The sequence below is a fragment of the Sciurus carolinensis genome, chromosome 11 (genome assembly GCF_902686445.1).
Source record: "Sciurus carolinensis chromosome 11, mSciCar1.2, whole genome shotgun sequence".
Taxonomy (NCBI): Eukaryota; Metazoa; Chordata; class Mammalia; order Rodentia; family Sciuridae; genus Sciurus; species Sciurus carolinensis.
In genome coordinates, this window is record NC_062223.1 from 86,032,383 (window position 1) to 86,057,609 (window position 25,227).

The following is a 25,227-nucleotide window of genomic DNA, read 5'->3' on the forward strand; positions in this document are numbered from 1 at the left end:
TAAGCCAGAAAAGGCACAGGTGAATTATTTAAAGACTAACAGTTCCCCTCACTTCCCACTCCTATTGATCATTAAGACTTACCAAGTTTATTCCTTAAATATTAAAAAAAATGCATCTACTTCTTGTACTCTTTTGTCAACACTCCGTGATCACCTAAATTACTAGAATAGCATCTTAACTTCTCAACCTACAAGCACTCTCACCAGCTAAGACAGACTCCCACAACAATCAGAGCAACTTCTCTCTAGACAGCAATCTAGTTGAGTCATTTTCTCCATTGAATAGTCAAGATTTTATGTTTCTTTTAGATGGATAAAAACAAACTATTTACTATGGCATTCAAGACTCACTCTATCTGATTTCTTACCTGCTCACGTTCACTTTGTGTCAGTCTACCCTGTCTCACCAGGGACAGTCCCTTCCCCAGCCTTTGGACAGGCTCTCTCATCCTAAAGACTCCTCTGGCCCATTTACTTATTCTTTATGTTCAGACTTAAATATCTCTTCTCTCTGGGCTTCCCTTGAATACTCTGGACTAGATTGGGCTATGCTATTGACAGTTTTTCATAGGACTATGTATTTTCCTTTTATAGCACTCATTTCAACTCTAAATTTATGTTAAAAATATGCTGGACTGAGAGGTCCTTGAAGGTGCAACTTCTTGTTTCCTTTTCCATTCCAGCTCCCTGTGCCCTGATGGGAGCAAATATAACAGTATCTATGGAGGTGTGGATAACAAAAGTTGAGGGGCAAAAAGACAGAGTCCCTCCACTTAATAAATATTTGCTTTTTGCCTTAAGTTCACTACATCATGTAATTTTCAAACTTCAGGGACATGCCAAAGAAGAAGGTAATAGTATATCATTCATTCAAAAATATCTTATCCACCACATTGAAAATCCCAAAACTACCTTTTCTCACTCCCACAGTTGAAATAATGACTTGGCTCATTTACTTTTCTAACTCATGTCTATATGCTAGAGGCCTTGATCTGAATATCAAATCATGTGTGGAAACACAGAGAAGATAGTTCATGGCATAAAAAGCAGTTCTGGTACTCTTACAAATGGCAACAAGTGATTAATCCATAAGATGCCTCTAACTGAAGCTCTGAAATATATGTGATATAACAATAATCTGTACCTGGGATAATGATGATGAAAGAATTTGTCCATGTTTTAACACAGACATTAAACATTCAGTAGACATGAACAATAGCAGCTGATAATGCATCCTTTAATTCATTGTCTTCTGAAAGGTAGCATTGCTTTTCTTTTCTTGTTTTTTTTTTAGTGGTCTACCTTTCACTTCAGTAATTGGCTGCCAAATTAGGCTATAATAATTAAAGAAGTTAATGGAAGGCAGGAGTAGAAGGGAAATTATAACAGCATTTTAATTATTACTGGCATATTGTGAGTTATAAATTGTGGCCCTAATATCTTGCTCTAAATACCAGATTAACTTGCCAACCCAAAATGATCTAGGGCAAATTCAAATAACATGGGTCTTCACAGATCAATTCTAGGCTGTTGCGCTGAGGATGACTTCTAAGTTGTCTTAGCTTGTGTGTTGGAATGAATTGGACACTAAATGTTTCCACCTCTCTAGAAGCTGGTCTTATCGAGTGAAAGCTGTTTTTCTTAATTTATGCATATGATTGTAAATGAAAATTTCTATTATATGATTTAAAATAAAACAGGTCAGGTGTGGTGGCACATACCTGTAATCTCAGTGACTCTGGAAGCTAAGGCAAGAGGGTACCAAGTTTAAGACCAGTCTCAAAATAAAAAAATAAAAAGTGCTAGTGATGTATCTCAATGGTAAAGCATCCCTGGGTTCAATCCCCAGAAACAAAAATAAAACAAAATAAAAACCAACCAACCAAACAACCCCACCCCCCTACAAAAACAAATGAAAACTAACTGGGAATACTTAAAACAATTAATTTCAAATCCAGAAATGAGTAACAACTATCCTAGGAATACTAATCTGGATTCTCTTAAAATCTCTCAACAAATAAGTCCATAACAGTGCAATAAAAATTTAAACATTCAAAATATGATAAAAGTTGAATAATGTCATATCCATATGGCATGCAATTTTGTAGTCATTCGAACTAATGTTTACAAATTATTTTTTATGTAAGGAAATGCCTACACAGAGATATCAAATAAAAAAGGCAGGACAAACTGTTCAACTATAAAAAATGCACTGAAAAGGAAGAAATGTGATAAATAGGTCCTTCTAGCAATGGGAGTATGAATGATTCTAATTTCGTTTATACATGTTTGTATTTTCCAAATTTTCTACAAGAAATATCCTTACTTTATAAACAGAGAAATAAACTAGTTTGAAAACCAAAATTGTTTATATTTGTTATATTTTTGTATAGGTTTATATAGTGACCGAACTGGCAAACTACACCAATCAGTCATTTTTTGAAGACCTCAAAGAATTTGGGTGCCATTTTGTTGTATTTGTGTTTTTAATTTTTTTAAGTTATAGATGGATGCAATACCTTTATTTTATTTATTTATGTATTTTTTAACACCATGACCATGGGATATTGGTAGGGCTTTGTGTTCATAGATTCTTAAATATATGTTGAGTAATTCATCTGCTGATAATTGTAACCATGTACTCTTGTAAAAAAAATTGGCTCTTGGAGTCAGAGACAATACTTTCTCTTCCATTTATAAATAACATCTTTAAGCTTCAGTAAGCTTATGGAAATCATTTCAATAAATGGTAGATCTTTTTAACTGTAAGTTTCTACTATGTGTAAGGAACAGTGCTAGATGTTATGAAAAACAGTAAATAAATAAAATGATGATTTGAGACACACAGAATGAAGGTATATGAAGGGTACCTCAAAAATAACTTTCATATAAGCAAAAAAATGAAGTATCATTAAGACAAAATAAAATTATTCTCTACTAATTTGGGATGAAAGCAACATGACTAGCACAAAATGTAATATGAGAAACTTAAAAAACCAAGAACTCTACCAATAACACACATATTTGTTCATTTTCTTTTTACTGGGCCCCAAACTCAATAAACATATTCCTCCTATCATACTTATCAGTTCATTTGTAAAGAATTAATGCTCAATAATGATCACTTCATGCACAGTCCATAAGGCTCAGGGGAGGTAGTCACCTAGGATTTACTCCCATCTACCCTAAGATATACATTCTGGAATTCCTTCACCAAAGGACTGCAGTGGGTTTCAGTGAACTGCAGTGGTTATATAGACCTCTTTCCCAAGTTCATGTTCACAAGAGTTAAAGGTGCAGGCTTTATGCAAAATCCTAGGCTCCAAGGTGGTCAAATGGCAACTATTTGAAGAAGTAGTAGATGGAGCTTGAGTGTGCAAATGAAAGTGTCACAGGCTTGCACTCAGGGTACCTCATGTGTAGGAGACTGCTAGGGCTAGGTAGCTAAAAGTGTAGGGAGGTGCTTTAAGCTGAAGGCTGGGGCCTGCTCGCCTTGTACGGAAATTCTCTGGTATGGAACTCTGAAGAATCTAACAGATCTAATTTCTAACTTGACTTTCCAACCTCAGATTCCTCTAAGAAACTAAAATAGAATGTGTTTTTCTGGGGTGGAGGTGGGGATGGGAGTGGGAAAGGGTAAAGGGTACCTTGGGAGCAAATTTTGTCTAACTTGAAGTCACTCAGAAGATGATATGTGAGACTTCTTTTCTGCTATTGCCAGTTTCTGCCAATGTCAGGGTAAACCTGGGGCTTACCACTGCATGAACTTAATAATGAGTGATAAAGTCTTCTCTTAAACAACACTTAATCAGGCTTATCTAAGCCTCTTCCTAACCAGGCTTTGACCTTGGATGTCAATGTCCATCCTGTCAATTCTGCATTGCTCAGTGTTAGCAAGAATCCTGCTAAATTTGTTTAGAGATAAATTCCTTACTCTTTATATATGATCATCCTTGCCTGCTTTTAGCAATAATCCCATTAGGTCCATTTAGTAGCAATCTCCACTTGCCCCTGATGTTTCATCTTAGTAATTTTCCATCTACTGAATTTTACCTTGCTCTTAGTCTATAAATCCCCACTTCTGCATGTTTTATTTAGAACTGAGTCCATTTCTATGTTGAGGTCTCTTTTTCCCTGTGTTAGTCCCTAAATAAAATCTGTTTTCACCAGTTTAACTGCTGCCCAGATCTACTTTCCTTTTTCTTTCTTTTTTGACAGTAACTCTAACACCTTTATGATTTTGGCATCTAACTATTAAGCTAATTTGCAGTGATGTGATGCTGTACAAACTTCCCATAATGTTAGACCTTTCTAAATATGATATAGTTTGAAACTGCTCAGAAAAATGAATTCTTAAAAATAACTGGGGCTACCTTTGAATTAGAAATCAGGAGATAAATTTGAGTGTATTTCCCTCCTCCCTTCCCCTATCATTTTGTTATGGTCTAGATCACACAGAGCTATTTGCTATAATCAATATCAACTGTAGTATCAGAAGATTCTGATGACAACACGTCTTCTTGAGAGACTGTTAGAAATAAATAAAAACAAAAACCAGACATCTTATCAGCATTTAATGATGCAATCAACTCTTTGATATATAAATGTAGTGAGGAGTGGATCTTCTCAGAACTATAGATTCAGTCAAAACAAAGAGTTGATTGCTTGGCCATTATAATAGCATTCTGAACTTTTCAGGTTGGCAACAATCATCAGATGATTAGAATATGATTTTAAAGCTAAAAATTCCTGAAGATCCTCTACAATGTTCATTTTATGGAGAAAGATGGTAATTTTGAGAAGGTTCTGTGACCTTCCCAGCATCTCACAGCTGGTTAGTGGCAGGAGTCTCCAGGTCTCTTGCCTTCACTAGAGCAGTGCGGTGCTTCTTGTTACCTTTCAATCTGAGCTGCAAATTTAGGTCTATACCTATGAACAATGCCATAAATTGCTCCCTGTGCATGTAACAGGAGATAGAATTGAATCAGAATTTTTCAGGTTTCATGGAACCAATCTTAGGGGATATGAACAATCACATCTATGTCTTAACAATTCTGTTATTTCTCTGTGAGGAATCACTATGCCATTCTGTTCTTTATTGAGTGCAATGGATAACTGGACCTCCTAAAAGTCTGAATTAATCCTTATAAATTTTAAAGTAATTCAGAAATTTATTTTCAGCCTTTGAAGACAGAAACACTGCTTATCAGGAAATTTCTATACATTGTTGATATTTTAGCAGCCAGGACACAAGGTCAAATGTCTGTTAATAAGATTAGGAAATGGGAGCATGGTGTAATATTTGCCTACTTAAAAGTTACTTATACCATATAGACATGAAGACCAAACAAATAATTTTCTCTACTAAGTGAATAGATTTTAGAACTTCACTGAATTATAGCTTTAAATGCATAATAATATAAAGATATTGTGAGCTTCCTGAAAGTAAGGAGAAATCTCTCAGATTTGTGAATAGGACTATTTTATGCCATAAATGAATGGTGGCCTATCTGGAATAATAGCATTAGTGAGATATAATTCACATATTGTAAATCAACTCTTTTAAAGTATACATTTCAGTGGGTTTTAATTTTTTCATTATTAATTATTTTTTAGTATAATTATTTTTCAGTACTATCCAATTATAGAACATTTTCATAACTCCCCCAAATCTCATATCCATTTCCAGCCTCTGGCAACAACTAATCTAGTCTCCACCTATATGCATTTCTCTATTCTAGACATTTCACAGATATTTGTTAGTTTTATAAAATGGTACAACATATGTGGCTATTTGCATATGGTTTAATTTAGAATACTAAATTTCAAGGTTCATCAATGTTTTAGGATGTATTGATACATCCTTCCTTTTTTCCATTTTTTACTGGTTCATTACAGTTGCACATAATGGTGGGATTGTTGGCACGTATTTGTGTTTGCACAAAGAATAACAGTATAATTTGGCTAATATTATCTTCCATCCTCCCTCCCCTTTTCCTACCTGATCCCTTTCCTCTATTCTACTGATCTCCATTCCTTCCTATAGATAAATAATATTCCATTGTATAGATGTACCACAATTTGTCTATTGATTCATCCCTTGGTGGACATTTGGATAGTATCCTTCCATTTTTTGGCTATTACAATTAATGCTGCTATGAACATGAAGGTACAAGTTTTTGTGTGAACATATGCTTTCAATTCTATTGAGGATATAACTAGAAGTAGAATTGCTCATTATATGGTATTTCTTTTTAACTGTCTGTTGGACAGCCAGACTGCTTTCCCAAGTTGCTGCACCTGTTTACATTCCCATCAGCAGTTCTGAGGGTTCTAATTTCTCTACCTCCTTGTCTATATTTGTTCTTGTCCACCATTTTGATTGTAGTTGTCCTAGTAGGTATGTAGTTTTGATTTGGAGTTCCCCTATGAATAATGATGTTGAGTATCTTTTCATATGCCCATTGGTCATTCGTATGTCTTCTTTGAAGAAATAAATATTGAAATCTGGGTAAGGTGACTAGCACCTCCTCTACACACTACCAGTCACAAGAAATTTATATCCTAAGCCCTGGTACCTGTGAAGGTGTTACTTTATATGGAAAGAGACTTTAAAGGTATAATTAAATTAAGGATCTTGAGATGGGGAGGTTATTCCACATTATCTGTGTGAATGAATGTAATCACAGAAGACCTTATAAGAAGGAGGAAGTAGAGTTATAGTCAGAGAGGGAATATGATAATGGAAGCAAAGTTTGGACTCAGGCTGAATAAAGAAGAAAGTTCACATGGAGAAGTACTCCAAGAGTTTATCAATCTCTTATGCTGTTTCACTTACTGAAAATATTTGTTTTCTTCTTAAACCATTAGAAAGAGGGCTCTTGGGAATAAGTTTCATACTGTGATATTTAGAAGTTGTTCCTTTTTTCTACCTGGGGCTTCTCATTTGTACAGAAAAAAAAATATGAAATTTAGGTTTTCTTTCTCCATTTCTGAGTTATATGATGTCTTCACATGCTGATGATTACCAACCTTTTTTCCCATTTCCTTATTTGTGTCCTTTTACCTATTCTTCCCTTCTTTTTCTCACATTCTTATTTTTAAATTACTAGTGGATTAATGGATACACATTAATGAAATAATAAATAAATGACTTGCCAAAGGAGAGTTGAAAGTTCAATGTTGTGGCTTGTACACAAGGGATGCATTCTTGAAACACTGATAGGTGAATTTTCAGTTTGACATTGTAGTTGAACTTCAGTACAGTCAATATTATTCTTGTTTGAAATGAACATGTATGTTATTTTAGCTTTTATAAAGACAGAACCAACCTTACCTAAAAACAGACACAGAACTAATAAATGAAGTAATGGACTTAAAGGAAAAAAACAACAACCTTTTCTTTCATCCTGTCTAGGAGTAGAAATGATTTTTTTGAGGGCTAGATTAAATTGTGTCACTTGTCAGGAAACTGGCAAGCAGCCATCTTTTCTGCCTGCTTCTACACTCTGCTTTTGTGCTGTGGATGGGTTTAATAAATGCACTGTTCTGTAAAATGTCATTGCTGCATTGCCAAGTGGAGGATGTCATGTGATAGCTGTTCCCCAGGATGACATATCAATATCAGTCCCTGGCAATCTAGGGACTTCAAGCTGCACAGAGGGCATTTTTATGATTCAGATATAAGTGTAGAAACAAAAATCATTCTTCAAAGCATGGAAATATACCTATTTTTCTTTGAAGGAAAAACCTACTGTTCTTTCTAAAAAGTTCTTATTTTTAAAGATAAGTTATGCTCTCAAATTCTAGAAGGCAAAATATAAATGACTGCTAACATTTATTGAAAGTTTTGTCTTACTGTTAATCTAAAAAATGCAAAGGAAAGCAAAGAAATATACTTTTATTTACCCCCTGGAAAATAGCCCAACATGAAATATGTGCAAGCACACGAAATACTGACAACAAACTGTAAAACAGGTCATCTCTAGCATTATTGGTGGAAGTAAGGGATTGAGATAAGGATGTAGTTATTGGGGGTCATCTGAGAATTCTGCCTACCATAGTCTTCTCTCCTGCTGCCACTAATTTGTGGCTCAGGTTCAGCATTCTGTTAAATGACTGGTTCTGCATATAACAATGATTTTTGAGGGTCTCACACTTTAATGAGCTCCTTCCCACCCTTCTTTCATTTAATCTTGCCATTAAGCTTCCTGAGATAGTACCAATGAGGCAACCAGAGAGCAGACATCTTAAAAAGAACCCCCAAAGTCACAAAGCTAGAAAGTTAAACCTGGAACCCAGATCCTCTGGCTCCTAAAATTATGCTCTTTTTTTTTTTTTCTCCCCACATCTCTTTTCTGGGACAACCACTGAGACCACAGCTTAGTTTGAAGTCTATTCTATTTACAGAAAAAGTAACTTCTCACTCTACCTATACTGAAAGCCAACACTTCCACTTTATTTTGGGTGTAGTTTAGCATACACAGGAAAGTTTTATATAGTGTTCCCAAGATTCCTAGTTCCTAGAATGGTATACACACACACACACACACATGCACACACACACACACACACACACACACACATATATATGTATGTAATATGTATATATACATATTAATTTTCCATGGCTCCCTAGAAGATAATCACAAATTTAGCAACTTAAAACAATACCCCGTTTCCACTTTTTAAATGACCTTTAATTTCATGTTAAGGTACGACCTAGAGAAACAGGGATGGTAAAGATAGAAACAAGAAGCTTAAGGGAAGGACATAGAGGAGGGAAGCACATAGAGGGTGAAAGGAGACTGAAGAAAACGTAAAAGGGAGAGAGAAAAGAGAATAGAGATAAGGAGAAAGAAACAGGGTAGAGAAGAGGAAATACTACTGAGAGGTACAGAGGTTAGCAAAGAAAAGGATGATATAATGTTGGTAAAATTTAGTGAGTACCTACTATGTGCCTGGCTAGCTAAGGACTTAGGTGATCTTCACTGAATAATGCAGTGAAATAGCTATTTTATAGATAGGAAAATGGCAACTAAAAGAGTTTAACTTGTCCAAGGTCAATTAAGTTAGTATATAAACATTAGAACCTATATTTTTTTCAAAATTTATTGTAATATCCTTATTTTAGGAGCAATGGTGAAATAAAAACATATTCCTCAAAGCTTGTTGGTCCAGCCTCAAACACTGTTCTTGTTACACTGAGAAAAGATAGATGGACTTAGTTGGGGCCTGAATGTGACTATCTCTTAATAGTCCTTTACAATGTTCATTATTTGAGTCAGGATGTTTAAACTCTAGTTAAAGCAGATTCCCAAAATGTTTTATTCCTCAGGATATCACTCTTCTGAGTCTCAGTTATCCCTCTCTGTAAAATGTGGACCTTGGCCAGGTGTGGCACATATCTGAAACCCCAAAGGCTCAGGAGAATGAGGCATGAGGATCTTGAGTTCAAAGCCAGTCTCAGCAATTTAGCAAGGCAGTAATTAACAGCAAGACCCTGTCTTAAAATATTTTTATAAAGGGCTGGGGATGTAACTCAGTGTTTAAGCATCCCTGGGTTCAATCCCTGGTACCAAAGGGGGAAAAATGTGAATCTTGGACTAAATTTTAAATTCTAAAAATCTGTATTTAATGTAATGCTGTGAGATTTTTCCATTGTTATTCTGTAATTCTCAGATATCCCCAAGCCCATTCAAGTGAAGGCAGGTAGCAATAAGTGGGGAACAATCTCAGCAGGGTAGTAAGGATTCATCAGAATGAAAGGGAGGACCCAGAAGCTATCTTCCTATAGGCTAGTGGCCACCACTTGGTTTGGTGAGTAGGTGTGTTTTGTTGCTTCAGTTAAGACCACTGTACAGAAATCCACAGGTTGTATATTGTACAGTCCTGGAAGGTGATGTTCACAAATACAGTCCTAACCCTGGATCTAGGAAGCAGAGCAAGGACCAGTAAATAGGTTGAAGTCAGAATAAAGGAAAATGTGACTCAGTAGAAAAAGCAATGTCTCGCACATAATAAAAACTCAGTAAATATTGGCTCTCTTTATAATTTTCATCTTTACAAGTAATAAATGGATCTTTCAGGAGAGGGGAACTTTCCTTTATCTCTACAGACATGAGGTTGCTTCCCATGCTTGCAGACAAAGAATGGTGGCACTCTCAGAGATGTCACTTTTCATTCTTAATTGAAGAGCAAGCATGTAACATAGTCTGTTCTACCTCAAGCTGAGAGCCAGTATTTGTCAGAGAGGAGGGTCCCCCATTTGCAGGTAAAGGGAGGAGTTCAAATGGTGATTGTGGCCCGCTGATTTCTCAATTATTCCATGGCAAGTCTTTTGCTAAATTTTTAAAATAGAGCTTCTACAGAGTTCAGTAATAACAAACACAATGCCCCCTGTGAGTGACTTGTAGAATTATATAGTCACCCAGGCTGCCTGCCCACCTGCCTGCCTGCCTTCCTTTCTTCCTTCCTCTTTCTTTCTGTCTCTTTCCTCCTCCCCTCTCTTTCTTTTCTTCTTTGCTGTAGTACTAGGGATTGAACCCAGGGTGCTTTTCCACTGAACCACATCTTCAGCCCTTTTTATCTTGAGACAGTCTTGCTAAGTTGCCCAGGCTGGCCTCACACTTGAAATCCTCCTGCTTCAGCCTCCTGAGTCCCTGAGATTACAGGTGAGTGCCATCGTGCCTGGATCATAGCATCTGTTTGAAACCTCTCACTCTTCAACCTGGATATTTCCTTACTCTGAAAATAATTTTGTCAATTGAATTGGAAATTCTATTGTCAAGTAGAATGTGTTTCCTATGGAAGTGTTTTTTCTTGTTGATAGGAAATACAAGTATACCTGAAAAACAAAATGTAATTATCCTGTATAAACTGCAAGATGAAGTTGTCAAAAGTAATCACTGCATCAGAACAACTAGATAGGGGACAAATGTCTTTGGAGGATTCCTAAGAAAACAGAAAATGGGCTTATCATTCATGCTTAATGCAAAGCAGAACAAGGAAGGGATATGAAGTTTACATTGGAGCCATTTAGGTCACTTTCCTGTGTGATTCCATGCAAGCCAGCGTCATTCTACTCCGTGGGACTTGGGCCATCTGACAAAGACTCTCTTTGATCAAATTCAAGTAAGGTTCCTCTGATTCTTCTCTACTAGGCCTCAACTTTGGACTTGGTCTTTGGCCTACTTATTCCAGTTTTAAAATCCTGCTGAGTAAGTTTAGCAAAAGTTCCTCATCCTTGGTATCAGATAAATTTTCTCATCCTCCACCATCCATATATTATCAATAAGGCCTGCTTTCAACAAGAAACCTGTCAAGTTCCCTTAGCCAGACTCCCCCTTATCCCTGATGTTTTCTCTTTTCAATTTTCTATCCACTGATCCACATCCCCTTCTTGGCTATAAATCCCCACTTGTCCTTGTTGTATTCAGAGTTATGTATTCTCTCCCCTATTGCAAAGTCTTTCTTTGCTTTCTTTTTCTTCTTTTCTGGTGCCCAGGATTGAACACAGAGTCTTGCAGGTGCTTGGCAAGTACCAAGTACTCTACCACTGATCTACACCCCTACCCCACTACCAAAAGTAGCAAGAGATCTGCAAAGTCATTACAGAAAGTTTACTTTGACAACCTCTCTCATGTACAGGAGTTTTGTAGAATTATTATTTCCTAAAGGTAGAATGTCTCACTGAAGCAGCAGATCAACTTCCAAAGAATTCTAATGTTCAGATCCTTACCTGAGTCTTCCATCCTCTGCTGCAGCACCTCCGGGTATAATCTTCGTAATAAATATGCCAGGGTCATCTCCAATGTGGGGATTATCTGTCCCTCCAGCAATACTGAATCCCAGTCCAGAATTCCCCTGTAGAAACAATAAGCAGATATTAAATGATGTATCTGTCATCTAATACCTAGCTTCCCTTGCACTCTCTGTTATCATGTTACTCTTTAAATGGAAATCAGATGACTGACACTCTCGTATGCAAAGCCATAACATGCATAGTCAGCAGACGAAGGAAAGTCAGGAAAAATACTCACTTGTCACTGCATTGCAAGAATTCAAGAGGTATTGAATTTTTGTTTTAAAGGAAAGTTCTCCTTATGCAACAACTAAAATGATCATTATGAATTAGAAAATGAAGGCTTATAAATTGTATTTTTTTGAAAAATTCCTAGAGTCTTTAGAGTATCAGTTGCAAAAACTGTACATTCATAAGAGAAATAATGGAAAGAAACAAACTGTATGAAAATATCCGATAAAATAGTAAAAGGTGGGTGTTTTGTTATATTATGTTTAGTTTTTTCTTTCTAATGTATGTTAATCATTAAATAAATGTTTTCCTATGCCGTATACTTGGACTTCAGAAGGTAGGGCTCCCTTCTTGTCACAATACAGGTGAACTACTTTCAATAACAAACAGGTTTTAATTTGTAATAGCAATAGACAAAGCATCCAATAATGCTACAGCATGAAAATTTCAGGAGTTTATATTATAATAAAACTTCCATACTTCTGTAGATTGAGGAGCTAACATCCAATACACATATAACCTAAAATTTGTATATAAGGCATAATTAAATGTCTTTTCAAAATTCACATCCCATCTTACTTAACATATTTCATTAAGTGTTCTCTTTTAATACCTATCTCCATGGTTATATTATGTTTCCATAGTTGTGTTCTTAAATTTTTCCAATTCATCTTACATTTTAAGATCCTTCTGTGTAGCTAGGCAGATTTTAAATTTTCTCTTTTAAATAGCTAAATAATATTTCATTAAGATCCTATATCATCCTTTATTTAACTGGTCTCCTGTCACTGGGTATTTAATTTCTCTATATATTCTTACAATAAATATAGCTCACTAAATTGATTAAGTTCCACTCTTGGGTAAAAAGAAATGAAGACTAAGAATTTAATGGTTAATCCTGAGTAATTAATTAGAGCACTCAATTAGTTAGAAAAGTTCAATGTCAAGATAAAGTCAGCTATAACTAGATAGTTATATCACTGTAAATGTCAAGGTAATGTTTAGCATTTTTTCTTGACTGAATTAAGAAAATTGAACTCCAGAAGGTTATTGTACAGTTACATATTTATGTTGAAAGGTTGAAATTAATAACCCAGTCAGAGTAACTGAAATCCTCTCTTTATACTTCTGACATCTTCTCTAAGTCTGCTTGTTCTTTGAAAAATTTCATGTTCACTGAACAGAGATGTTACTTGATAGCAATCGAGTAATCATCAGTTTTTAAAATATGTATTAATCCATCTCTGTGCCTGGCACTAAACAAAGCCCTGGAGCTATAGCAGTGATGATGTCAGTTTATGAGACATATAAAGGGGAAGTATGAGTAGCTAAGAAGAGGACTAAACAGTGCCTTAGTGACACAGAGGGGAGAATGGCAACAGGAGGGGTGAACCCACATTAAAATCCCTGAGGTGAGAAAGGGTATACCAGGTCCAAGAAACAGACAATGAAGTGAAAACAAAGAAGGCAAGGAGAAGCAGATGGGATAAGTCCTAATCATAAGGATCAAAAGAACAGAGCATGTGAGAATCCATTTGCCATGGTAAGTACCTATTAAAACCTAGTTACTGCATCAGTATGGGTTGAAGATCTCCTATGTGACTGACTCTAATCTAAGGCTACTGGAGATTAAGAGTAGATGACTTCTACATTCATGGAATTCCAGACACAGCAGAAAAAGCACTGATAGTCTGGCATCTGGTGATGAATACATTTCATACTAAGTAACCATCACTCCCTTGGTCTAGTATAAAGCTGTGGAGATAGCACATAGATAAAGCAGTTTCTCTAAGATCCAGAGGTCTGGGGATGGAAAGATGAGTATCTTCAAAGTAGTTTGTATCTAGTTCTGAGAACATCAACTGGAGTGCATTGCTCTTACTAGAGCTAACACCTCAGGGATTATAATTTCTTGGTTAATGGGAGTAGGGAAAGAAGGGAGCAAGTGGAGATTGGGAGATACATAGATGCTTTCCCCTGATATTATCAATGTTTGGAGACAGCAAGCAAAACTTCAACATTTGAGAAAGATATTCACAAACAAGTTCTTAGCCCTGTCCACTTTATTTTCAGCTTCCTATTTTAGCCCCTGGGAACACTGAACTGAACCACTGGCTCTTTTCTGCACAAAACATACTACACCTCCTCTTTTGGCCAGCATGACAGAAAACTCATGCTGTTTTCTCTACCAGAAAATTCTTATCTCCCATTGCTTATCCCAATTCTTTACATTTTCTAAGATACAGTCCAGATGGCATGGACTCCAGCTAATATTTTTTAAACTTATTTTTTCTTACAGATTCACAAATTGTAGTGATGGGATAGAACAGGAGGTATGAATTTTAACACAATTTAGAAAGATTAAATTAAGAAAACATTAGAAATTTACTTTCAAGAATATGGAAATATATAGAATGCAATTATTAGTCTTTACTCACCATGCTATGCAATTTACCTAAGTTTATATCACTTAACATAATGTTCTCTAATTCCATCCATGTTGTCACAAATGATAATATCTCTTCTCTCTTCCCTTTTGTTTTCTTTTTCTTTTGGCTGTACTGGGCATAGAACCCAGGGCTGAGTGTATATTAGGAAAGAGATCTAACCCTGATCTGTATTTCCAGCCCTGATCTCTACATTTTTAAACATTAAATACTATTCCATTTTGTACCAAATTTTCTTTATTCATTTATTCATTCATCTCATGAAGGAAACTTAGTTTGATCCACAACCTAGCTATTGTAAATTGAGTTGCAATGAGCAATTCATTGCTCTCCCAATTCATAGTTTGCTCACTGTGAATTTTTTCATTCTGTATAAATAGGTTTTTAATTTTGATACAATCCTATTTGTCTGTATTTGCTTTTTGATGCCTCTACTTTTGGGGAAAAATAAAAAAATCTTTGCCCAAACCAACATATTTCCTCTAGGTTTTCTTCCATTAGGTTTACAGTTTCAGGACTTATGTTTAAGTCTTTAATTCCCTTTGAGTTTATTTTTGTATGTGGTGTGACATAAGGGTTCAATTGCATTCTTTTGCTATGGATATCTAGTTTTCATAATATGATTTGCTGAAGAACTATCTCCTCCCGCCATTATTGGTGCCTTTGTTGAAATTCTGTTGGCTATAGATGTGTGGGTTCTTTTCTGATCTCTTTATTTGTTCCATTGGTTGATATGTCTATTTTTGTGCCAGTACCATGCTGTTTAATTACCATTGCTGTGTAGTGTAGTTTGAAATCTGGTGGTGCAATACTTCCAGCTTTGTTCTTTTTGTTATTAACTGCCTTGGCTATTTGCACTTTTGTGTATTTCCATGTGAATTCCAGAATTGTTTTTCTATATCTATGACAAATGACATTGGAATTTTGATAAGGATTGCTTTGAATCTCTAGATATTTTGTGGGGGGTAGTATGGACTTTTTTGCGTAATATTAATTCTTCCACACAGGCTGTCATTCCACTTTTTTCTTTATTTTTCAATTTCTTAATGTTTTATAGTTTTAAGTATACAGGTCTTTCACCTCTTTGGATGAATTGATTACTAATTTTTTGTAGTTATTGTAAATAGGTTTGTTCTCTTGATTTCTTTCTCATAAAGTCCATTGTTAGTGTAGAGAAAAGCTACTTATTTCTTCAGGTTGATTTTGTATCTTATAACTTCTGATTCATTTATCAGTTATAACACTTTTTTGGTGGAATCTTGATTGTTTTCTACATGTTAGATTGTGTCATCTGCAAATAGGGACAACTTAACTACGTCTTTTTCAATTTGTATGACTTTTCTTTCTCCTGCCTAATTGCTCTGGCTAGAACCCCTGGTAGTATATTGAATAGAAGTGGTGAGACTGGGCATTCTTTTTTTCTTACAGATCACGAGGAAAGACTTTCAACTATCTCTTGTTGAATATGATGTTAGTTTTGGGTTTGTCCTATCTGACCTTTATTGTATTTTAGTATAGTTATTATATGTCTAATTTGTTGATAGTTTTTACCATGAAATGATATTGAAATTTTTCAAATACTTATTCTATAGCTAGTGAGATGATCATGATTTTTGTCTTTATTCTATTAGTGTGGTATATCATATTTATTGATTTTCATATGTTGAATCATCTTTGTATCTGAGGAATAAATCCCATTTGATTGTTGAATCATCATTTTAGTGTGCTATTGAATTTGGTTTGCTCAAAGTAATGTTAAATGATTACTCCACTCAAAGCAGGTCACTCCTTATTTGTGTTTTTGAAGATTATTATGCGTACCTATGCCATGCACCATTATTTTTTGGTTATCTATTTCTAACATTCCTTCAGACTGAGCATGTAGAAGGCAGGAAGTGTGTATTGTTCATCTTGTTTAGTTGGTGCCTCATCTGACACATGATATTGTCAATAAACATTTAATGAATGACTGAACAAACAAACCTACTGAGAATGTGTGCATTAAAGAGAAGACCCAGAAAGGGCACAATAGAAATCCACAATGTATTAAGAAATACAATTTGAAAGTAGAAGCCATTTTGTTTTGTGTGGCTATAAAAATAAAAAGTGGAAAGCTCAGATATTCAGATATTCAGCTCAGCTGAATGAACTATGAGACAGAACTGTCCAATTTGAGAATGAACTGCTTTGGAAGGAATGGAGTACCCTTCACTCAAGGGGTGGCTGGCTAGTCACTGGGCAAAAGGGACTCAAGCATCTATTAAGAGGTTAAATTGGATGATATTATACCATTCTTTTGGGTCTCTGGGTAGATACTGGAAAACTTCTCTTGCGACAGAGAACAAAGAATAAAGAGATGTTAGTAGGGGAAGTAGATCACTGTTGCAATTTTAAAAATTATTCTGCGAATAAACAAATCTTTGAAGTAAATAGTTTTGATCTGAGAATTGACTACAATATGGAGAATGTGGTAACTCTGGCATTCCCTAATATACATTCTTTTGACCCCAAACCCACTCTAAGGAAAATAATGAATGGATGAGGAAATCCACAATGGAGAGAGATAGATATAAACAGATATAAACTTGCCCTGTATTTCTGGTCCCAAAATTTCCTGAAAACTTTTGTAGTCCTATTAAAACCAGCCTGCCAGCTGGGTCTGGCCAGTCACCATGGTTCTTTAGAAGAGGTTCATCTGAATTCAGCTAAGAGAACAATTTGAAGTGCTTTCCTACCTCCCCTTATTATTCTCTCCCAGGTTTTTCTACCAGTTAGCAGCATTCAATGAAATGGAGGATAGAAAACAAAAAGTGGCAGTGAAATTGCTGCCTGCTGCTCTCCATGGATGAATCACTCTAGTCCTCTGACAATCACCCCAAAGCCTGCCAACTGCAAGGGCAGATCTCAGTTCCTCTCTCTTCTGAGCAGCAATCTCTCCATGTGGACAGTCAGACCTCTGGCTGACACTATTAGATCCTGAAAATCATGGCTAGTAATCCAATGTTGATCCTCGATCCATTTAATGGAAAGTTAGAGGTACCACGCTAATAAGAGTAGCTCCTGTACAGACTTATGGGTGAGCTACTGTTCCTTACAATTGGGCAGATTCCATGACTGGTGAATGTGTCTGGGATGGAATATTCTTTCTCCTGGTTACCAGTCCTCCACATTTGTTGACTCTCTCCCAGGAACACAAGCTCATTGTTTAGCCAAATGGTACTTCCTGCCTCATGTATTACTCACCGTTTCCTCTCAGGAAAAGAATCAGCAAAAAAGAAAAACACTTTCTGACTTACTTGATGGTCACAAATATTATAAATGCAATGTCCCCAGGAAAGTTCCTCTTTCACTAAGAGTTTTTCCCCAAATAGGGTTAAAAAAAATGAGAAGAAAATATGTAGTGATATCATGATCACATACATTTATATGAAGTTTTACTGGCAAAGAATTTCTTTGATTTTCAGAAATTAAATGTTTCTTTAAAATACCATTGTTAGCATTGTAATTCTAGGAATTTGTCCTAAATAAATAACCAGCAATGTGTGAAAAGGTTTATGTTTCAAGTTTGTTGCAACGTTATTTTTCTAATGAGCAAATTACATTCCATGCTTGTATGATTATGTCAAAATAAACATCAATATTGTATATAGGTATAATGTACTAATAAAAAAAGAAGTAGATCATGTAATGAAATAAGCTGATTCCCCTGTTTGCTGCTCATCACTGAGAAAAGATTATAAGAACACATTTTCTTCATTCTAAATAATGTGCAAGTTAAATCACACATTGACTAATAAATTCAGGACTGCTTTATTACCTCAAAAAAAAAAAAAAACTGAAAACAAACATTCACATAACAGAAAATGCTTAAAAATACTGTGGTACATTTACCTGATGCAAGAATATTTTAGAGTCATTAGAATAGTTGTATAACAATGGAAAATGTTCATTACATAAATGTAAAAAATTATGAAATTTTAGTTATATTGTTTGCTATAAGTATTCAAAGAAAAAAATCTTATTTTTAACAAGAAAATTATTAATTTTAATTAATAACAGTAAGATTAATTATTAAAACTCTCTAAGAAGAGGACTTCAAAAAATTATAAAGTACCTAGTAAATTACTAAAAATATTCTCAAGGGAACTAATATTTTTATTCTATGTTAAACAATGATCTAGGTTTCTTATAATTCCTTCTAAGCTGAGAGTGACGTCCTCTTTATATATATGAAAACCAAATGCAAAAAATCATTGAGGCTGAGAAGAGTGAAATGATTTATCAAAAGACATAAAGCTAATTCATATTGGATTTCAGGCTCAACAGCAGCTTTGTTAGACTCCAAATGCTATTTGCTTTCCAGTATAGCATGTAGCTTCTTCTGAATTTTGAGTAATTTGATATCAGGATATAAAATAATAAAGAACCCTTTTCTATTTTCTATAAACCACTTCTATCAGTATGTGAAAGTATTTACATATTTCTAATGATTTGGTAACATTTTAGTGGACAAGCCTATATTGGGGCCACTTAGGCCTAAGTTGGAGTACTGGTTTTGCCATTGATAGGTGTGAGAGTGAATAAATTTCTTAACTTTGAGTCTAGTTTCTGTATCTTTAAAATGGAGATGATGACACCTACTTCACAGGATTGTTAGATGAAAGTGAGTACAAGTGGAGTGCAGAGCACGCACACAGGTGATGATCAAAGTCAGTTCCTCTCCTTTGGTTTAATACACAGCACTGTTTAAAGGGCCCTCACAAGGGGAACAGGTGCCAGATAGCGGATTCCTTCATTCAAGCCTTCATTTATTCATCCAATAGATATGGCTCAATTCACTCAGCATACGCTACTCCTCTTGAGAAAAATAACTTAGCTAGAAATACTGAAGGGAAGGAAGAGATGGGGAGATAGTAAGGACTGACAATGTCAGGTAAGCAAAACGTAGATAAAAAGATACTCAATTTTTTTAAAAAACTTTGACACCAATGTCCTCTTTTGATAAACACCGAAATTGTGTAAACAAATTTATAAATAAATATTGAAATTGTATATATTATCTCACCAACACCAAGATTCCTATACAGTGTCCTCATTCTAGGAACATCTATCTGTTTATTTTACCAGTAGCCATGAATCATCAATACACAAGTCTATCTTCTACATATCTGCTATAGCAAAGAGTGTGGCTTATATTTATTTAATATAATTTATACTAAAAGTATACACATTAAAATTATATATATATTAATTTATACAGGTATAGGTGTGTATATATGTGTGTGTATACATATATACATATATTATATATATATATATATACGTATTTGGAAACTTGGTCTTAATCTGAAGATTTCTAATATATACTCAGATTAAGAACTAATAGAATACAACTTGGCCACTGGTCAAAAAAGTAATAGAATATTCACAAATATAAATAGGTAGAAGGATTTTATCAAAACATGTTAAAACTAATAGCATATTAAAATAAAGAAAAGTTAAAGTTACATGTCAGTAGAAAACTATTACTGGATAAAAAGATTCATTGGTTGGTAAATAATCTTTCAAATTGTTCTAGAAGTCATCTGATTTTTTTTAACAATAAATTTGGAATGGTAGACATTTAATCAAAAAATAAAATTATGCCTTTTACCACAGACATTATTTATTTATCTTTTAAATTATTTTTCATTCTACTTTCTGTGCCATACACTACAATATCAAAACATAAATAGCCTCAGAGCTATAAATATAGGGTGTACAGGTAAGAAAGCAATGCAGACATTTCTAACTATTATTGCTTACAGTTAACTAAAGACTTTTCTGCTCAAATTTTTCATTTTTTACAAGCTTTCTAACAGTATGTATATCTTGAAACAATTTTCTCAGTCCCAGGACTAAGAGATGCTTACTTCACTTAATTATGAGTTCTGTTTGGAGTGTTCCACAGTTTGCTCTATGGAATTGTATTTTTCTGGAAGCTTCTGGGTAGAAAAGCCATTCAGAGACTTCATATGGGGGTTGGTAACTCTTTAGCAGCAAAGATATAACAAGATGGGAGAGGGTGAAGAAGAAGCAGTCCAACAGTTAGATGGAGGGAGCATGCCAGATTACTTCGCACCAAAGAACTCCTGAGAAGTGAAAGAGTGAACACAGTGAAAGTGGCCTATTATTATTGTCTGTTTGTGTTGGAAACGGTTTTTGCTTTAGGAGAGATATGTGGTAGTATCTGCTGAAAAGGTGGCAAAATAGAAAAAAAAAAAAGATTTTGGAGGACAGTAGAGAAGAGACTCAGGCATATTTGTGAGCTATGGGAAAGAAGTCCCTGAAAAAGGTGCAAGAAGGTACAAGAGAGAAGGAGAGTACATGAGTAACAAAATCCTGAAGGAAGAGGAGTAAGAATGGGATCAGAGTCCAGATTACTTGAGTTCAGAGGTACTGATGAATTTCACATAGTATAGCCACACAAGAGTGCAGTGGCATTGTGTAAGATCTTGTGATAACATTAAAGGATCTCTAAGTTTATGCAAAGAAAGGAGAATACAAAGTAAGATCTAAACATTGTGCTCATTTGGGAATAGGTATGCATATAAAGTTTCGAAATATACTCACCAATAGTGGTTCTCACTGTGTGTGAAAGTTATGGTTCTTTTCCTTTTGTCACTTTGAGTAACTCCATCTTCAATGTTTTCTTACAAATGTATCTTTCTACAAACAATACTTCTAAAACTTTTCTAACATGAAAATAAATGAAAATTTGCTTTTGTGATTATATAACTCAGCTGTGGGTAGGGAAGGCATATCTTTCTGAGATGAGAATACCTGCATTCTTGTAGGTAAAATGTTATTTTAAGGTGGAAGGAGGAAGCTGAACAATAATATGTCCTTACTTTAAGCACTTAGAAGAAATCAGAGGGAAAGATACATAATGAAGTTGGAGACTTAAATACAGCAGTAAAAGTTGGAACTGCAGCTGTGAGTTACCTTAGGGATCAGTGAGACCCTTAGGGATCAGTTGAGATTTGCTAAGCAGCACTATGGATATCTTGGTGCTTAGTGATTTTTCAGCAAAAATAAAAGGTTTGGTTGCTTGAGGGTTGAGGGTGAAGGTGCAAATGTGGTTGACTCTCAAAGTAATAAGTTACAAGTCAGTAAAGTTAGGAAAATAAGAGAAGCAAGGAAGATGCTCATAGACTGAAAGAATAGAAGAAGCTGAAAAGACTAGGATCACCACAAGGTCAAAGTACAGATTTTTGGAGAATAGGGATGGAAAAAAAGGATAGTGAATTGTAGACATCATGAAATTTCAGGGCTCAAGATTTTGGAGATGAAGGAGCACTCACTGATAGTCCTTGGAGTGAAATAAAGTGATGATCAAATTAGGGTATTTTGTGGCTGACACTGAAGCTTTCTTGGAAGACAGGAGGAAAATTAAAGAGGTAGTGAAGAATGAAAAATGACCATTTTTTTTTTCCCAGAGAAAGTGAGAAAAGACCTAGGGCAGAAGGGCAGAAAAATGGAAAGATGAGATGGATGGGAGTCAAGAGTCTCTGAGAAGAAAGAACTTGACTTGCTCAAGAGCTAAAGCAAGCCCAGAACAGCTGTGGAGTGTGGTAGGGGAATAAAAAGAGAAATGAGGTTGGAAAGAGTAGCAGGGTCAGACACAGGGGACTTAGGAGGGCACCATTAAGTTTTTAGGTCATAAAATGTTTAAACAGGAGAGTAGCATGATCTGATTTAGTTTAAGATTATTCTTGTTGCTCTGAAAACATTGGAGAGAGTTAAAGGGGTGTATGGTGAGACCAGTTGGATTGGCCCAGATCAGAAAGTGATGGTGGTTGAACTAGGTTGGTGACAGTGGGGGTGGCAAGATTTGTGGATGATCTGGAGGGACAGTTGACAGGGCTTACTGATGTCTGGAATGTGAGAGGTGAGGGGAAGAGAAGAATCAGATGATGCATAGTGGAAATGGGATGCTAAGTGAGAAATGGAGAAGACTGGTGGGCATGGAGAAAACATTTTGGAATTAATTGAGTTTACTTTGAATGTTTTTAAGCTTAAGAGATCTATTGGTGTGAATCCAGAGGAAGAAAAAAATACTGACAGCTAAAGAAAGAACAATGATAAATTGGCAACACTCCTCCAGTGCTTTCTGTAGCTCAGCACCATGCTACAGAACTTCCTCCTTAAGGAAAGTCAAGATATGGCCAGAAAATAGGAGTGGGGGTTACTGCAGCAATATTTAGGAATAAATTCAAAGCACAGTTATATCCTTTGTACCTACAACAATTCTTGAGGGTATAGGTGAAAGTTTTCTAAATGTCAGATCTAAGAATATTTGGAAAAATTAGGTTATCTGAATAATGAGCAACATGACAAATGTGAGATTTTATCATGATTAATTCAACAGCAGTCTATACGTTGGCTGGATAAAGAATAGACTGAGTGGATTGAGTCAGAAAGCAAGGAAAGCAATATGGGATCACATGTAATATTTAGGCTGTAAAATCTTAAGATATTGATTAACAATGTTGTCAATGACATTCTAACAGCAAAATTTCCTAGCAATATCAGTCTCAGACCCTACAATAGTATTTAGCTGAAATGCTGTTAGGAATAAACATACATTTCTCAACAGTTTTCAATATAGTTTCTTGAACAGTTTTCAATGTAAGTTGGTAAAAATAAAGTCCTCTGAACTCTATTTCCAATAACAGCTCTGCTGGTGTTCTCTGAAAATGATTTGAGAAGACATCTGTTTAAAACAGTTTGTGTATAGAAAAGGCAGAAACAGGGTTTCTCATGATAGTCTTCCTTAACTTGTGCCTGTCTATCGATCCATTCATTTTATTAAATCTTATTGATCCACTGGAAATATTCCTCATCTTCATCCAGCTCCTCTTGACTTGTGTTGTCACTGCTCTAGTTCAGAACTTCATTTGTTCTCCTCATTGCTTTTCATCTTTTGAGTCTAATTCACATCAGCCCATCTTTCTTGTGATTGTTCCACTCTTTCCTTGTCAAGCTGGTATGTGCTTAAAATAATGGATCTCAAATGTGAATGTCCAAGAAGGCAGAAAAGACAGAGGAGAGAAACATGGGCCCAGGAAAGGTAAAGCAGCAGAGCAAGAATGTGGTTAAAATGGCGAGTGCTCTTTGAATCAGGAATAAAATAGTTAAAATGGGGGATGAGCATGCTACTCATCTAAAGACAAGAGCTGCGATTCAGCTCTTCTGGTTATTGCTCCTCTGGAATGGGGGCTTATTGCTGGATAATTATTTTTCCCCCAGGGGAAAGTCAGAAATCAGTTTTTCTTAGGTCAGTTTTAAATGTTGGGAAATTATTAGATTTATATGTAATTCATAATAGGCTGCATAATTCCAGGTTCTCTGAGAAGCAGATGTGAAAACAGAATTAAATATAAGAATTTTATTAAGGGGAATGCCTGTGACAGAAAATGGGGAACAGGCAGGAAAGACTGGCAGGTCTACTAGATTTCAAAGGTTTCTGATTCCTAGTGAAGGGGAGAAGGAAGGACGATTAGTTGGAAATCTTCTAGATGGCTGTTGAGGGTGCATGATAGGAGTCCTATTTCTCCCAGAATGCACTCTCATTTGTAGCCCTGCAGTGCCCAGTCATCAGCTCAGAGCAGCCCCTGGGAAGCAGGAGCTTGAGGCAAACTCCAGAATAAATTTCAGGCTTCACAGCGTAGCAGCTGGGCTCTTGGTGCATTATGCTCCCTGTAGTTGGCAGCCTGTGAGGCACATGTGCATGATGCTATATCGCTCAACATGGTAAGGATGAAAGAAAACACATTTTCAAGTCAGTGATGTAGTCTGAGGGTCACCCTTTTGTAAGCTGCTGTCTCTGACTAATTTACACTTCCTTCTATGTAGCCTTATGGACCCCCTGACAGCATGTAAAGAAAAATGCCTAACTCAAAGTAGGTCCTCACTGTCCCCTCTTTCCTCCTCTGTGTAATTCTGTAATGGGGTCACAAGTCACTGTTGTACACAGCACGTTGTATTGTATTTGTTTGCATGTTCGTCTTCCCCATTCTATTGTGAGTGATAATACAAAGCATCAAAACTCAAGTTATTCATTTTCTATTCCTGAATCATGTGGCACCTGTATATGAAAAGAACTGAATTAACTACTTCATGAATTGAATTGAACTACTTCCTCTTCCTGAAACCCTTCTCTTCTCTACTAAAAAATTCTTCTTCAAACAGCAAACTCCATTTCCGTTGCTACCTGGAAGATCTCCTCCAGTTGCTTCAGACAGATGTGTCTGTCCTTTCCCTGTGCTTACACATGACTTCATCCACAACATGAACAGATCACAAAGTTATTTGCCTATGTGTCTCTCTTTCTTTACACTCTTAGTATCTAGAAAGCAGAGGCTATGCTGTATTTACAATTGTATTTCTACCTCTCAATCAAATTTCTTGTGACAGTTGAGTAAATGTTTGCTGAGTTAAACTAAACTGTAGGAAAATCAAATGAAGTTGTATGGTTGAGCTAATAAGGAAAGATCAGATAAAAGGAGTGTTAGTTTTAATGTAAGAAGGTTAACAGGTCAGTTACCTATTCATAATGCATTTGTTTATTTGAACTACTACTATGTTTGCAACATTTTGACAAACTCTGCAAACAAAAGAATATGAAAAATATGGTCCTTGTACTTACGGAGCCTGCAGTCCCTACATGTCCTATACATGGGGAACACTGGAGGCGTGGTACAA

At 35.6% G+C, this 25,227-nt stretch overlaps 1 protein-coding gene across 15 annotated transcripts in view; it reads right to left on the reverse strand.

Annotated features, from left to right (window-relative positions):
• Positions 1-25,227, reverse strand: part of Dlg2 (discs large MAGUK scaffold protein 2) — a 2,079,243-nt gene that overhangs the window by 587,602 nt on the left and 1,466,414 nt on the right. For all 15 annotated transcript variants that reach the window (XM_047516979.1, XM_047516993.1, XM_047516982.1 and 12 more), the window contains one exon: positions 11,741-11,865. In XM_047516979.1, the coding sequence (XP_047372935.1) occupies positions 11,741-11,865 (125 nt within the window). The remainder of the gene's footprint in view (positions 1-11,740; positions 11,866-25,227) is intronic.